The sequence below is a fragment of the Thalassophryne amazonica genome, chromosome 8, assembly GCF_902500255.1.
Source record: "Thalassophryne amazonica chromosome 8, fThaAma1.1, whole genome shotgun sequence".
Classification (NCBI taxonomy): Eukaryota; Metazoa; Chordata; class Actinopteri; order Batrachoidiformes; family Batrachoididae; genus Thalassophryne; species Thalassophryne amazonica.
The window spans coordinates 37981471-37997994 of NC_047110.1; the positions used below are offsets into that span (position 1 = coordinate 37981471).

Sequence of the window (16524 nt, forward strand, 5' to 3'; positions counted from 1 at the left end):
ACCCTGACATCAGAATGTTTGTGCAAACAGCATAACTGTAAAGCAGTTTGACCATGAACACATAAATGCTGTCAATTTTTAAAACATTGTTAGCAACAAAGCTTCTGATTGATCCAATCACTTCTGTATAATTGTGCCATATGAAAGAAATCCCTTTTCTAATAAACCGATGAAAAGGAAATACATGAATAATCAACAGGGAACCTGCAGTACAGCTCGAAATGGTCTCATACCATGTTTATAGAACCGTACAATTACACTGTGTAGTTATTAAATCATTGCATTTTATAATTATCAGTCTGTGTACTGAATTTGTGAAATAATTTGGAGCTGGAGCTAAAGCAGAGAACAAATATTAATCACTTTTTAAACAATTTAAAAAAATTAGTAAAGAGGTATGTGGAAGCCAATGGGTGTTAACTGTTGTTATAGGTATTGTAAGGGTTGTATATAGTTTGGGAAAATGTGCATTTGCATTGTATAGGAAGTGGAATATGTGTTATTATTACTGTATGTGTTTTATATCCATCCATTCATTTTCTATAACCGTTAACTCCAATTAAGGATCACTGGGGGCTGGAGCCTATTACAGCAGACATAGAGCATCAGGTGGGGTACACTCTGGACAGGACACTAGTCTGTCACAGAGCCACAGATAGACAAACACACACATTCACACTGGCACCTAGTCATTTTTTTTAAGTTTACAATTCACCTAACCTGCATGACGTTGGATGTGGGAGGAAGCCGGAGCACCCGAAGGGAACCCACATGAACAATGGGGAAAACATGCAAACCCCACACAGAAAGGCCCCCAGTAGGATACAATCCCACAACCTTTTTGCTGTGAGGCAACAGTGCTAACCACTAAACCACCATGCTGCCTGGATTGTATATAGCGATAGTATATATATTGGCTGGGTATGGAATTGTGACTAGATGAAAAAGGTGCAGGAACAAATAAGTGAAACCTTCTTCCTGCTCCATTTCAAACACTAACTCACTCTCTCATCTTCAACCACTTACTCCATTTAAGGTCACAGAGCCTTTTCAAACATGTATTTTTTTTTATATTTAAATTGTTAACTTTGGTAGTATTATTTTGTATGTTTGTTAAATGTTCTCATGAAATTGTATATTTTTTCTTTTCTATTTTTATGTGTTCAAGATAAATTCAATTATTCATTCATTTAAGATATGATGGTAGTGATGCTGTTCGTTTTCTATATAGACTATTTACCCATGAATGGTGCTTGTCATGTAAAATTGAACTCGCTGACAGTATTTGTTGTTCATTCTTCAGTGGCACACACACACAATGTAGGTTGCTTGTGTTATTTTGTGCTTCCATTCACTCAGTTTTTCAAAAAAGGAGTTCTTACATATGAACCAATTGGTAAACGTGAGCACAACGCTCAGAATGATATGACTGGGAATGTATAAAGTGAAGTTATCCTTGAATTCTGATACACGTCCACTGTTAAAGATCAGTCAAAGTTGAACAGCTGATCTTCATTATCAGTGACGTCATGCTGCAGACTCACTGCCTTTGCTGTTATCATCGCAGATTCTTGGCCATGGAGATTCCGTGCTTCATTGTTAATGAAGAAACATCTGGAGGGAGTGAAAATCGTGCACATTACTGTATAGTCGTGCAATTAGCATATTTTATTGGGCAACACTTTTACTTCATCTCAAGAAAACTCACTGCTGGAGTTGTGAAAAGGAGTCTGAGTTACTGTGGATGTCTGATGCGCTGGTCTCTTGATTCTCGGAGCCTCTGCTTACAGATTCCTTCCTGAACCCTGCAGATGGTGCCTCAGTCATTGTTGTCTACACAGAAGATCAGCCAGTTTATTAAACAGTAAGAATGTTTCAACTCACTCAGACCAGGAGAAATGGAGGCATAGGCTGTTCCCACTGTTAAAAGTGATGATAAAAACTCTCACCTGTATGTTGGCTTGCAGGACAGCCCCAAAATCAAGGTCGGACGATATGCCTTTCATCAGTGGCGGACCCCTGCAAAATAACAAAAGCAGCAAATATCAAATTAATGGCTAATTTGTGGAGATACAGTGTCAATAACATGCCAAAAGGTCATAGATTGAGATGAAAACACTTTTGTCTGCAAATAATTCAGCAAAATGTGGAAACAAAAACCTTTGGCATATATTTACTGCAGTATTTCAGTGTTTATAATAGATTTCATGAGGCTTAGCAGACAAGACAAAATTACAGGCGGGTGACAAATTAAAGGAAAACAAGCACGATCTGACATTTCTGACATCTGCCAACGGTTGACAAGGACTCAAAATAAAAAATATGTGATTTACATCATGACCTGGTGTCGCAGATCGAACGGTCCGCCCTGCCTCCACTGCACATGCGTCATTTCGGAGTGTCGGCAGTATTTCACCAATTATCGCCTTGTTTCTGCTTAAAATAGCTTTGTTTCTGCTTAAAACTGTCTTTAGAATGATTTAAGAGGTTTTATCTTTTCATCTGGTCGTTAATAATCCCATTATTCCCTTTGATCGCTTTGGGTGAAGAGAGTCCCTCTCAGACGAACTGCTGTGGTCCAAAATGACACATGCGCAGTGGAGGCAGGGCAGACCAATTTTTTTGGGGGGGGCACCGTTCGAGCTGCAACACCGAACTTTACCTGGATGCAGATTCCACAACATAATGCAATAATTGCATACTGATCCAGTCAGACAAATGAATAAACACTGATGATTTTATTATGTCCTTGGTGGACATAAAAACAACAAAAAGTGTCTTGGTGTTGGACTACCACGTGCTGCCAGAACAACTTTATTGTGTTTTGGTATTCATTTTACAAGTCTGTAGAACTCTGCTGGAGGGATAGAACACCATTCTTCCAAAAGAAATTCCCTCATTTAATTTTAATATCTATAAATTCTGCCTTTAAAAGTCATAGGTGTGAATAACGCTGGTGGAACCAAACCCACAGCCTTCTTCCTGTAAAGCCTTAGTTCCCAACCTGAGGCCCAAGACCCCTTTTGGGGTTAAGCAAAAGGTTTTGCGTGCTGTGAAGTTGTCAATATTAGAAGTGCACATGGTACATTCAGTCATAGTGGCTCACTTACTGAATACCAATAGTAATTAAATAAATCGTTTTTTGTTTGTTTGTTTGTTTTTGCATGAACCAAAGAGGACATGGGAAAAATATAATTATAGTTCTTTTTGGTCAAAGCAAAAAACAAATATTGGAATAAATGTTAAATGGACTGCATTTATATAGCGCTTTTCCATCTGCATCAGACGCTCAAAGTGCTTTACACATCAGTGCCTCATATTCACCCCGATGTCAGCGTACTGCCATACAAGGTGCTCACTACACACCAGGAGCAACTAGGGGATTAAGGACCTTGCCCAAGGACCCTTAGTGATTTTCCAGTCAGGCTTGGATTTGAACCATTTGTATAGGGTGGGGAGTAGGGGGTTCAGCTTTCCTAGATACAATCAGGGGGGTCTCCAATGAAAATGTTTGGGAACCACGGCTGTGAAGCAACCATTGACGTGTTTCACACATGCATCCAAATTTTAAAAAGACTGACTAATGTGAGTACATTTGCGCTCCCTCTCACTCATGGCTTCGAACTTGTACCCTGTGATCTTCTGTGATCGTCTCCTCTGGTATTCTGCCTCATCCACTGTCCACACAGCGCCCTTCACATTCTCCACACGTACAAAACACTTGTGCAGGCTCAGGTTGTGTCGCACTGCGTTCTGATCCAGAGAAAATCAGAGTGAAGGAGTCATTATGGCGTACATGTGGAATCAATCAAGTATGACATCCTGCAATTCCGACATAATGAACTGCACGTGCAATACCTTCCAAGTGGCTGCGTTGCGCCTGAAATAAGCAAACGTCCGTGTGAACCAGTTGTATATCTCATTGAGTGTGAGTTGCATATCTGACGCTTCCATAATCGCCTGTGAATGGAGACAGAAGAAAAACTGAGAGATGAAACAACAGTGGTGACGGTTTCACTTCTAATTCCGATCGGTGTCTGGACCTGTCTTATCAGCGTTGCGTAGGTGAAAGGCGGTCTGACGTCTGAGTTCTTGTAGAGGTCGTACTCGTGTTCTAAAATGAAGAGTGAATGCAGTTAACAGGTGAATGTGTTTTTGTGCATTTAGTGAAGCAGATAAGTATGATTTCTGGCCAGAATTGCTCACTTGGTGATGCAAGCATCAAATTTGGCATGAAAGTTCTTCATAAATCAGTGTTTGAGAAAAAAGTGCTGACCACTTAAAAATCCAATATGGTGGCCAGGTAGGGGTCAATGAAGAATTACACAGGGGTCAAATTCTAAAAATGCTCCAATCATGTTGAAAAGTATAACACATTATTTGTCTGATCATAAATATTCCAAAAAGGTATAGTTTGGACTATCTATGTCTGACTGTTATGGAGTTGTGGGGTAAAAACAGCAAGAATGGTGACAAAGGTCAGTTTCAGTTTGTATAGGGGTCAAAAGATAAAGATAAAGTAAATGTGATGCAAATTATTGGTTGAGTTAATAAGGTTTAAAAAAGAAATAGTTTGCACCATGTGTCATGCTCAGTTGTCACATTACAGGGTAACATCTGTCACATGCCATAGAATCCAGTGGACGTCGACATTGTTTGACATTTACTTTGCAAACCAAGCATTCAACACAGTCAAAACTATTCCATTTATTAATCCTATTAGTTCAACCAATAATTTGCACCACGTTTTACCAAAATTGGGGCAACTTTAACTATACAAACTGAAACCATTCTTGCTGTTTTTATCCCGTAACTCCAGAAGATTCAGTCATAGATCATCCAAACTATACCTTTTTGCAATCGTTGTGACCAGACACATAATGTGGTATAGCTTTCAATATGATTGGAGCATTTTTAGATTTTGACCCCTGTGCAATTCTTCATTGACCCCTACCTGGCCACCATATTGGATTTTCAAGTGGCCAGCACTTTTTTCTCAAACACTGATTTATGAAGAACATTCATGTCAAATCTAATGCTTGCATCACCAAGTGAAGGATTGTTTCAGTTATCTGCTGCACTAATTTGCATTGTGAGACTGTAAAAGCGACTGGAGTGTACCTGAAGACCGGGCCAACTGACGCTGTCGTCTCATAACAGCGGTGCATGGTGTCGGAGTGTCCGACTCTTCTACACCTGCCTGGGATGAGGTGCTGAAGGAGGCCGGAGGTGGAGGCGACACCCGGGCTGAGTCTGAAGGGCTCAGCGAGGGCATGCTGCCGGCCACGGAGCTGAGCTGAGATTGACATAGAGAGACAATCCACGTTAACAAAACAGCATGTGGAACGACGCTCTGACAGAAAGAAAACACAGGGGGAGCATAACAAAGTGATTTGCATCGCCTCTTCAGAAGGTGATCCCGCTAATTTTGTGAGAAGGAAACCAATTATTGTTAATTGTAGGGTGAAATTATTTGGTGAGTGTTGTGATTATGGTGCAATATTCACAAGATTAATCAATGATTAGTTTCCATATTACCAGAGCATGTTTGTTTTCTGAAAACATCCTAACAGCCATCTGGTGCCAACAGCCGCACACGCGAGAAACGACAGTCACATTCAGAAATCAAAAGGTTTCTCTTTTATGTGCATATCTTCATTAAGCACCAAAACATGTCAGCTTGCAATATTACAAAATAAAGACAGAACTGGCCCAAAATGTAATAAATTCAAGTGGGGTGAATATCAGTAAAAAAAAAAAAAGTCCTATTTCACCATGTTACAAATTTTAATTCCCTCACTCTGGCTCACGTTACAGAAGAAAAATATGAATGTCACATTTTTGTTTTGGCTCCCATTTCTTTCATCAGTTGAAGTTAAAGATCCAAGACTACTTCTATACCAAAAAAAAAAACCAAACAAAAAAAACATCCATATTAAAACACCATTAGCAAATGCAGAAAATCCAGATTTAAAAGAAAACCTGCATTAATTCAAGAAACACGTAGTTGCATTAAATAACATCTTGCAAAATAAAAAAATGCTTGTAGAAGCAGACAACGGAAGCATAATCTACAGCATGCATAACAATTTCATTTGATAATGCGTACTGCAAATTAAAAAAAAAAAACATTTAATGTATATTTTACATTATATCTGAATCAAAGGCATCCCAATCACTCTCATATTTGAAAGTGAGGTGCAGACTGGCACTCACTATCGCCTGATAAAGTTTTGATCCTGATCTGATCCAGATTGTAGATTTTGTGGACATTTGAATTTAATACTAAAAAGCCCATTTGGTGTACATTTTGCATTATATCTCAGTCAAAAGTGCTTCAGTCACTATCATTTCTCTCAAAATTCGATGGAGGTTCCAATTTTATGCCTGTTTGTTTACCTTCTAGTTATCAGTCAGAAACCAAGTGTAAAAAGCAATGACAAATTGTGCATAGCAGAGGTAACCAATGTTCTGTGAAAATTAACTGAAAAATAATTCAGAAACTGAAAACACCACAAAAAAACTTCAAGTGCATGAACTAAGTACATACTCCTGACATTTGATCACATCTAATTTATCTTATGAAAAGTCACTTCTAACAGGATTTTAACCTTGAAAATTTTTTCCAAAGTAAAAATTTGGGGAATTGGAAACTAGTGCTGGTGGATATGATCTACGAGCGCAGTGCTCTTGTTGTGCATGTAGTGACACTGCAGTGTGTGCTGCTTTATGCTGAGCAAGACAGAGCCCCATTTTGGCTTAATTGTTAGTTGTGTTGTTTTGTGAGATGTACAGCTCATTGTAAAAGCAGTTTTAAGTCCTCTATAAATAAATTTAAATATACTATGATTTTAAAGTTCTAACTCATACAACATGCTCAAATGTCATACTTTTTCTGAACTTGTGATGGAATACAAATACTACACTTTGCTTCTGACTAAGTCCCACTATATTTATGCTGCTCATTCATCTGAAAATGTTCACCAGGTCACAGCACTAAACTCCAGTTACAGGCTGCTGGGATCCAGCGCCACACACTGCAGAAGATGAGGTCACAACCACACACTGCTCTGTCATTCTCCATCACACATTATGTGCCGTTTTGCTTACAGCTCTACAATGTCTTTGAGGTTACAGCTTATTTGCTTTGGTTCTATTGTGCAGATGTTCCTGCAGACTTACCTGCACACTGAGTGGGTCAGTGGCTCTGTCACACTGTGGCAGCTGCAGGCACCCAGGCGCGTGGAGCGACTTGGATTCTAAAGACGGCATGTGCAGGTGAGCCATCATCGCTCGCAGACGCTCCTGTTCTTTGCAGAGCTTTGGGAGGAGATGCGGGGGGGGCGGGGGGGGCGGGGGGGGGGGGTTGATTGAGAGATTTATTAGGAGCAGAAATACATCTAGAAATTTTTCGTTATGTTTCTGTTATTACCACATAGGGCATTCACTGTAGGTTATGATTATTTGACATGGATGCTGATACTCCATATTGGCTTACCAAAGGTGAGCCAATAACAGCATTTTATACCTACAACTTTGGCCTCCTCTGGAAGAGTGCTTTTTTTTATACTGTTGTATTGTTGCACAATGTGGCTGTACCTCGTTCAGTAGTAGCACCCCACATGCCTTCCATCAGACTTCCATCAGACTAGGATTTGTTTTTGTTTTTAGCGACTAATATGACCGAGTGGGGTTAAAGCATTTTGAGTGTCTGCAGATGGAAAAGTGCTATATAAATGCAGTTCACTTACCATTTACCATTTATGACCCATTGACTTTATATTGGAATACTTCTATACTACTTGACATTCACTTGAGTTTTCTTCTTACATTCAGTGCATCTGGAAAGTGTTCACAGCGCTTCACTTTTCCCACATTTTGTTATGTTACAGCCTTAATCCAAAATGATTGAAATTCATGGTTTTCCTCAAAATTCCACACATAATACCCCACAATACCCCATGATAATGCCCCCTGCTTTTCTCCCTTTATATAGCACCCCTTGGGCACATATTGTGGCATTTTGAGATTACCTTTCACTGCTATGCTGATGATACTCAGTTATGCATGCTGATAACTGCTGGTAATCTCATCCACATAAAATCGATAGAACATTGCCTTGCATCAGTGAGAAGCTGGATGTCTAGCAACTTCCTACTTTTAAAGTCTGATAAGACTGACATGATGTTTCTTGGTCCAGTGAGACATCAGCATCAATTTGACCAGTTAACGCTTAGCCGAGGCTCGTGTGTCATACATCACACTGACAAGTGAGGGGTAAGTTTCGATCCTACATTGTCCTTTGACCTCCACATTAGAGATATTATGAGGACTGCTTCCTTCCACTTGTGAAATATAGTGAAAATTCGTCCCATCCTGTCTATGGCTGATGCTGAGACCATGATTCATGTGTTTGCTCTTCGAGATTGCACTACTGCAATGTTCTATTTTCTGGGTTACCGCAGTCCAGCATTAGGGCTCTCCAATTGGTTCAAAATCCTGCTGCCAGACTTCTGACACAAAGCAGAACATTTGACCACATTACATCCATTTTGGCATCTCTTCACTGGCTTTCTGTCCCAGTGAGCACAGATTTTAAGGTTCTGCTACTATCTATAAAATTGTTCATGGACTGGCACCTCCCTACTTAGCTAACCAAACCCTACGTACCGGCCTGGGCTTTGCGTTCTCATGGTGCAGGACTACTTTGTGTCACTAGGGTGAATAAAAAGTCTGCGGGTCACAGAGCTTTCTCTTATCTTGCCCCTGTTCTGATGATCTCCCTGCATCAATAAAACAGTCAGATTCTGTAGAGACTTTCAAGTCCAGACTTAAGAAGCACTTATTTTCCCTTTTGTATGGCTAGCATACTGGCATAGTATGTTGCTATGCTTTTTGCTCTTTTTATTTTATTAGGAAATGGAGCATGCCACGGCCTTAACTTTATCTAAATTCTGGGTCTTTTGGTGAAGCTTAGGGCTAGTGATCAATGATCACCTTAGTATTTCTTTTGTTCTTCTTGTTGCTTAATGCTGACAAACTGTGCTGTTGACTGACTGTTGTCTTTTTTTTTTCTCAATGTTTGAGGTGTGGCTCCATCCAGAGATGGGTGTGGTGTCTGTTTCTGAAACCCTCCTGTCCTGTGCACCGGCAGGATTTCCGGTATTTTCGTTTTGTGAATTGTTTTGTAATTTATGTTTGTAGCATGGCCCAAGCAGAGGGTCACCCCTTTGAGTCTGGTCTGCTTGAGGTTTCTTCATCATAGGGAGTTTCTCCTTACCATTGTCACCTGTGTGCTTGCTCTGGGAGTTGGTAAGGTTAGATCTTACTTGTGTAAAGCACCTTGAGGCAACTTTGTTGTGATATGGTGCTATATAAATTAAAATACGAGGTCTGTCAATAAAGTATAGGTCCTTTTTATTTTTTTCAAAAACTATATGGATTTCATTCATATGTTTTTACATCAGACATGCTTGAACCCTCGTGCGCATGCGTGAGTTTTTCCACGCCTGTCGGTGACGTCATTCGCCTGTGACCACTCCTTGTGGGAGGAGTCGTCCAGCCCCTCGTCGGAATTCCTTTGTCTGAGAAGTTGCTGAGAGACTGGCGCTTTGTTTGATCAAAATTTTTTCTAAACCTGTGAGACACATCGAAGTGGACACGGTTCGAAAAATTAAGCTGGTTTTCAGTGAAAATTTTAACGGCTGATGAGAGATTTTGAGGTGATACTGTCGCTTTAAGGACTTCCCACAGTGCAAGACGTCGCGCAGCGCTCTCAGGCGCCGTCGTCAGCCTGTTTCAAGCTGAAAACCTCCACATTTCAGGCTCTGTTGATCCAGGACGTCGTGAGAGAACAGAGAAGTTTCAGAAGAAGTCGGTTTCAGCATTTTATCCGGATATTCCACTGTTAAAGGAGTTTTTTTAATGAAAGTCGTGCAGACGGATTGCAACGTCGGCTTGCAGCCGCCGCGACGCTCCGCCACAGGAAAAACACCTCCGTTGGAAGCCTTAAGGACAAGTTGGAACATGTCCAGCTGTTAAACAATTTCTCATATACTCACTCCACTGAAAGCCATCAAAAGCTGCCTGGATTTTACAAATGGTTATCAACACGGAGGTGTTTTTCCTGTGCCGCCGCACCGCGCCGGCTGCGTCCCGACGCACGGACCCGTCCGCACGTCTTTCATAAAAAAAAAATCTCCTTTAACAGTGGAATATCCGGATAAAATGCTGAAACCGACTTCTTCTGAAACTTCTCTGTTCTCTCACGACGTCCTGGATCAATAGAGCCTGAAATGTGGAGGTTTTCAGCTTGAAACAGGCTGACGACGGCGCCTGAGAGCGCTGCACAACATCTCGCACCGTGGGAAGTCCTTAAAGCGACAGTATCACCTCAAAATCTCTCATCAGCCGTTAAAATTTTCACTGAAAACCAGCTTAATTTTTCGAACCGTGTCCACTTCAATGTGTCTCACAGGTTTAGAAAAAATTTTGATCAAACAAAGCGCCAGTCTCTCAGCAACTTCTCAGACAAAGGAATTCCGATGACGGGCTGGACGACTCCTCCCACAAGGAGTGCTCACAGGCGGATGACGTCACCGACAGGCGTGGAAAAACTCACGCATGCGCACGAGGGTTCAAGCATGTCTGACGTAAAAACATATGAATGAAATCCATATAGTTTTTGAAAAAAATTAAAAGGACCTATACTTTATTGACAGCCCTCGTAAATTGAAATTGAAAATTGAAATGACACTGTGAAAAATCTTTTTTTTTTTGGGGGGGGGGGGGGTGGTTGCAAATGTGTTAAAAATAAAAAAAATCTAAGAAATCACATGAACATAAGTATTCCCAATCTTTGCCATGAAGCTCAAAATTGCACTCAGGTGCATCCTATTTCCACTGATCATTCTTGAGATGTTTCTACAGCTTAATTGGAGTTCACCTGGTGTAAATTCAGTTGTTTGGAAAGGCACACACCTGTCTACATATAAGAAATTGTCTGTAGACCTCCGAGATAGGATTGTCTCAAGGCACAAATCTGAGGAGGGGTACAGAAATATCTCTGCTGCTTTGAAGGTCCCAATGAGCACAGTGGCCTCCATCATCCGTAAATAGAAGAAGTTCGGATCCACCAGGACTCTTCCTAGAGCTGGCTGCCCATCTAAACTGAGCAATTGGGAAGGAAGGACCTTCATCAAGGGGGTGACCAAGAACCCAATGGTCACTCTGTCAGAGCTCCAGCATTCCTCTGTGGAGAGAGGAGAACCTTCCAGTTGTCCTTCTGGAAGGACAACCTGCAGCAATCCACCAATCAGGCCAGTATGGTAGAGTGGCCAGACAGATGCCACTCCTTAGTAAAAGGCACATGGCAGCCTGCCTGGACTTTGCCAAAAAGGCACCCGAAGGCCTCTCAGACCATCAGAAACAAACTTCTCTGGTCTGATGAGACAAAGATTGAACTCATTGGCGTGAATGCCAGGTGTCATGTTTGGAGGAAACCAGGCACCATCCCTACAGTGAAGCATGGTGGTGGCAGCATCATGCTGTGGGAATGTTTTTCAGCAGCAGGAACTGGGAGACTAGTCAGGATTAAGGGAAAGATGAATGCAGAAATGTACAAAGATGCCCTGGATGAAACCCTGCTCCAGAGTGCTCTTGACCAGAGACTGGGGTGACGGTTCATCTCTCAGCAGGACACTGACCCTAAGCACACAGCCAAGATATCAAAGGTGTGACTTCAGGACAACTCTGTGAATGTCCTTGAGTGGCCCAGCCATAGTCCAGACCTGAATCCAATTGAACATCTCTGGAGAGATCTGAAAATGGCTGTGCGCGACGCTCCTCATCCAACCTGATGGAGCTTGAGAGGTGCTGCAAAGAGGAATGGGTAAAACTGCACAAAAAGATAGGTGCGTGGCATCATATTTAAGAAGACTTGAGGCTGTAATTGCTGCCAAAGATGCATCAACAATACTTTGTTGGTGCACCTTTGTTGATGCCAGTATGTGACAAGGACGTCTCTGAGGTCGTCGGACCAGAACCTGTTGGTTGTACCGAGGGCAAGACTGAAGACAAAAGGAGACTATGCATTACAAATAAACTTTACTTACTTACTATTGAGCAAAGGGTGTGAATCCTTACACCTTACACCTTACAAGTGATTTCTTAGATTTTTATTTGTAATAAATTTGCAAAAATTTCTAGAAAAAAAAACTTTTTGCATGTTGTCATTATGGGGTTGTGAGTGGAATTTTGAGGGGAACAATGAATTTACTCCATTGTGAAATAAGGCTGTAACATAACAAAATGTGGAAAAAATGAAGCATTGTCAATACTTTCTGGATGCACCATACCACATTCCCAAATATTGTTATTGTGTCATTTAAAATTCACCAACACAATGTCACAGACAAACCATTCAAATTTTTTCTGAAACTACAAATTCTGAGATTGAAATTCGTTGATTGGTAGGGCCACTACAACATGGATCTGTTGTTCTGGAGGTCCACCTGCCCCGTTACATTTGCTATGTGGGTTTTCAGATAGAAAAAAAAAAAATCTACCTGAAGCTGGAGTTGCTGAACCACCTGCACCTGGACTCTGCACTGGGCTGCACTTCTGTCATCCAGAGAGTGCTCACTTCCTATGTGCCTGAAACACACACGGCCATTAAACCGCAAACGTACAACTCCACGCTGTCACAGGATGTGGCAAAAAAAAAAAAAAGAAAAGTGTTGAGAACCTACTGGATAAACTGGCTGAAGTTTTTGCAGTCTGACTCACATCCAGGCCAATTACACACACCATGACTGTAGAGTGCGTGAGTGGGCGTGGCAGTGTGATCAGCTTTGGCAGAGCTGCATGAGTAGGAGGAGAGAGGAAGCACTGCCATGATGAAACGTTACTGAGCAGTCGAGCAGATATCAGGCTGTTTTGTTTGTTTGTCATGTAGGAGAAAATGACAGCTAAAGGTGGCGGGGAGTGGTGGAAAATAAACGGAAACTTATTTACTTTTGATTAGGGACATGTAGACATGTCTTTACCAAAGCCGCTTGAGTTGGTGGAACACAAAGTAAACAAACAAAACAAGATGTATCATCCCGTAGGGAATTAAAAGTGAAGTCTTGCAGCAGAAGCAAACACCCACACTTTGACAGAAAAAAGTAAACAGATGACAAGTGTTTGATGTCTACAAAAAGGCAGTAACGTCTGAACTCTAACAAAGTGTTTACAGCACAAACAGATCATACCATTCTGTCCTGCAGGGAGGAGACTGCTGGCCACCCGATTGTTTCTCTGCCACATTCGTCGCCTTTATACCGTTTACCGCAGAGACCCGGTGTCCCCTCGCCTGACTTTTATCGCCAGTTAGTCCATTTGCCAGCTGTTTCCACAGCTGCTGAAGCTCTGCAGAAGTAAAACCAGCTGAAACACACAACAAAACAAGAGCAATCATATATTTCTGATGTCTGCCAATCCGCATCCAGATCACCTCCAAAATTCAGTGGAGTCTTCCATGCCCTAATATCTATCTGTGATGCAAATTTGATGAGAATCTGTGAAGTAGTTTTGACGTAATCCTTAAAAGCCTGTGAAATCTTGACAAAGAGTTCGGATACAGATCTGGATCACCTCCAAAGTTTAGTCAAGTTTTCCGTGCCCTGTCTGTGGTGCAAAGCTATAAGGCTGTCACAGCACAGACCTCCACCAAGGTCACATACATTTATGTGGCCTTGATCCTGAAATTATGTTTGGGATCAAATTCAAAATAAAATTCCTTTTTTTTTCTTGGACATTATTCCTGTACTTACTAAATTTCAGCAACATCCGCTGACAAATTTTAGGGCCCCTTCACTTCGGTGGAACAGCTCGTATGAGCAAACCACAAAAACATTGAGCCGACGGGCAGGCGTGAACAGCGCTGCTGTGACGGTTTTGTGTACATGGGAACACAGTGCGAGCAGCTGCGTGATGTGGTTACAGTTGCTGTGAAAAAATAAAAATACATACCACCCCCGGGATTCGAACCTGCAATTTCCAAAAGCTCTGATTGCCAGTCAGAAACTTTACCACTGAGCTATCGTTGTCCTGTAAAAGGTGCAGAAAAATGGCTGATATCAAGAAGGACATGCACATATTTAAGAAAAAATAAAAGCCCACACCATATATAAACACCGCATTTTATTGAATCCCTGTTATCAAGCAGGGAATACAAGTATGATCCGTCTGTTCCTCAGTAGATGACCCATGGTCACAGACATACAGTCATGAAATGACATGAATGAGAAGCAGGGGACTCTTATCATATCCACATCTGCTGGCGGCGTGTCCAACCGGCCCTGCACGCGTGTCTGGCCCAACACATATGTCTTGTAGACGGCACACTGCAGGACAGACACACATCATGTGGAACAGAGCTCACATGGGTGACGTGACATTCACATGGCACCGCTGCGTGTTATGATCTGACGGTCCTTTTCACCTGGGGTAGCCTGTCAATGTGCTTGGCAGGCGTGCGCTCACTGCAGCCCATTGCAACAGTGATATATGTGTTTATGTATGTCCACATGAGGACAGCAAGGCGACACACGCACATCATAGTGGACAGTTGTTAGTTCATGTCCATCCAAACACGTTATATGTTCCCCAGCTGTGACATCCAGAGCCACAGATCTCCACAGCCACTCCTGTGAGCAGACACACCCCCTGTCAGTTCAGCACACACACCAATGTGTCACTGTGTCTGTTTGCAAAGCCACACTCATGGGTCCAGGGGTTAATTTGAGCCGGATCCTGCCAGAACATAATAATTGATTGATACATTTTATTTAAATAACAAATCTTCATAAGTTCATGTCGTTTATTAAAACTCAGTGTTATTTGAGAGTCGGAGATTTGTTGCTTGGCACACAAACCACGCCCCAACAGGAACAAAACGGAAACCTAGAAAATTCGCACGTGAGGAGCGTGTTTCATTTCCAAAAAAAAAACAACAACATGTCTAAACGACAGATGAGTTTGATGTCCTTTTTTAAGAAAAAGGATGAGGGAGATGCCTCAAAACGACTTAAAGCAACTGGCGATGGGAGCAGCAGCATCACTCACCAACAGGCTAGTGCCTTAGCATCTAGCCTGGAGCAAGGAACAAGCAAGCTGGACCAAGAGGTGGGAACAGGGACAGCTAGCTTGGAAGGTTCAGGGGGAGAGGAGAGCGTGGAGAAGAGGAGTGTGGGACGTGCAGCGAGAGGTCAGGGATGGGATGCACAACTGTTTGGACAGCAGATCAGTTCTGGTGATGTGGAGTATTTTGAACAACTAAATGGTGAGCATACTTTGCATTCGTAGGCCGCCGTGCCAATCCTTAAATAAAAATGGAAGATTTGTGTAACCTTTTGTAAGCTCTGATTTTTTTAAATGTTTTACACGTAAACCTGTTAAGTCCCTCCTGGTGCGGACAGTTGCATGTGCCCTGCAGAGTATAACCTAAATATTGGTTAATTGTTTATAAAAGGGATGTTGCCTGAAATTGAGGCTTTTAAGTGCCACAGCTCTAGAAGTGGCCATTCACATGTTGTTTTCTGTGCGTTCCGGGACCTGTGTCCATCTTGTCATTGCCGTGCTGTCATATGTACTTTGCATTCCAGTACCTAATGATTTACAAATTAAGCACTGCATGGGTCACTTAGACAAATTTCACATCCAGCTCAACAGTGATCATCCACTAACTGTTGTGATGCTAATAGTGCGAATGACCACACATTTTCTAAGTGCCATGCGAGCGGTGTTAGATGTTCGTGTGTGTCAACTGGAATTTGGCCGACACCTGCCACGAAAGGGTTTGATGGGCTCTCACAGTGCACACGCTGTCTTTCAGCTGCTGGTGTGTGAAAACTGTTGTTGTAGCAACAGGTGTATGAAGCATTAGAGGCAGCTACAATTTTACATGTATTGCATACGATTCCTGCTTCATGTGCACTTCATGCACAGTTTGACCACATTTGTACTATCTGTGAAGGGGCCCTTAGAGTTAAATGTTGCTATGTGGCAAATATTGTTCTGGATCTCAGTTCCAGAATATATTCCAGATTGTCGCCAGAACTGAATCACTTATTTCCTACTACATTATCTGTCTGTTCACCAAATTTCATTGAAATTTATTCTTTTTGAAAAAATGTATTATTACTTTTTGAGTTATCCTTCTGTAAGTGAAACAAACAAGCAGACAAATGCCAATGAAAAGATTACTTTCTTGGTAGGAGCTAATTATACGAGGTCTGTCCATAAAGTATCGTACCTTTTCCTTTATTTTTTTTAACTATATGGATTTGATTCATATGTTTTCACGTCAGACAAGCTTGAACCCTCGTGCGCATGCGTGAGTTTTCCATGCCTGTCGGTGACGTCATTCGCCTGTGAGCACGCCTTGTGGAAGGAGTGGTCCCGCCCCGTCGTCGGATTTTCATTGTCTGGAAATGGCGGAATGATTTGGGGGTTTTTTCCATCAGAATTTTTTCAGAAACT

General features: G+C 41.8%; 1 protein-coding gene across 1 annotated transcript in view; it reads right to left on the reverse strand.

The window, feature by feature from the left end:
- Positions 1 to 1487: 1487 nt before the first annotated feature.
- Positions 1488 to 16524, reverse strand: part of LOC117514882 (forkhead box protein P2-like) — a 33763-nt gene continuing 18726 nt past the window's right edge. Inside the window, exons 5-15 of the mRNA XM_034175458.1 lie at positions 13254 to 13428; positions 12750 to 12860; positions 12567 to 12654; positions 7183 to 7320; positions 5122 to 5296; positions 4044 to 4114; positions 3859 to 3960; positions 3632 to 3753; positions 1950 to 2019; positions 1709 to 1833; positions 1488 to 1614 (exon numbers count right to left, since the gene is read on the reverse strand). Coding sequence (XP_034031349.1) covers positions 1488 to 1614; positions 1709 to 1833; positions 1950 to 2019; positions 3632 to 3753; positions 3859 to 3960; positions 4044 to 4114; positions 5122 to 5296; positions 7183 to 7320; positions 12567 to 12654; positions 12750 to 12860; positions 13254 to 13428 — 1304 coding nt within the window. The remainder of the gene's footprint in view (positions 1615 to 1708; positions 1834 to 1949; positions 2020 to 3631; positions 3754 to 3858; positions 3961 to 4043; positions 4115 to 5121; positions 5297 to 7182; positions 7321 to 12566; positions 12655 to 12749; positions 12861 to 13253; positions 13429 to 16524) is intronic.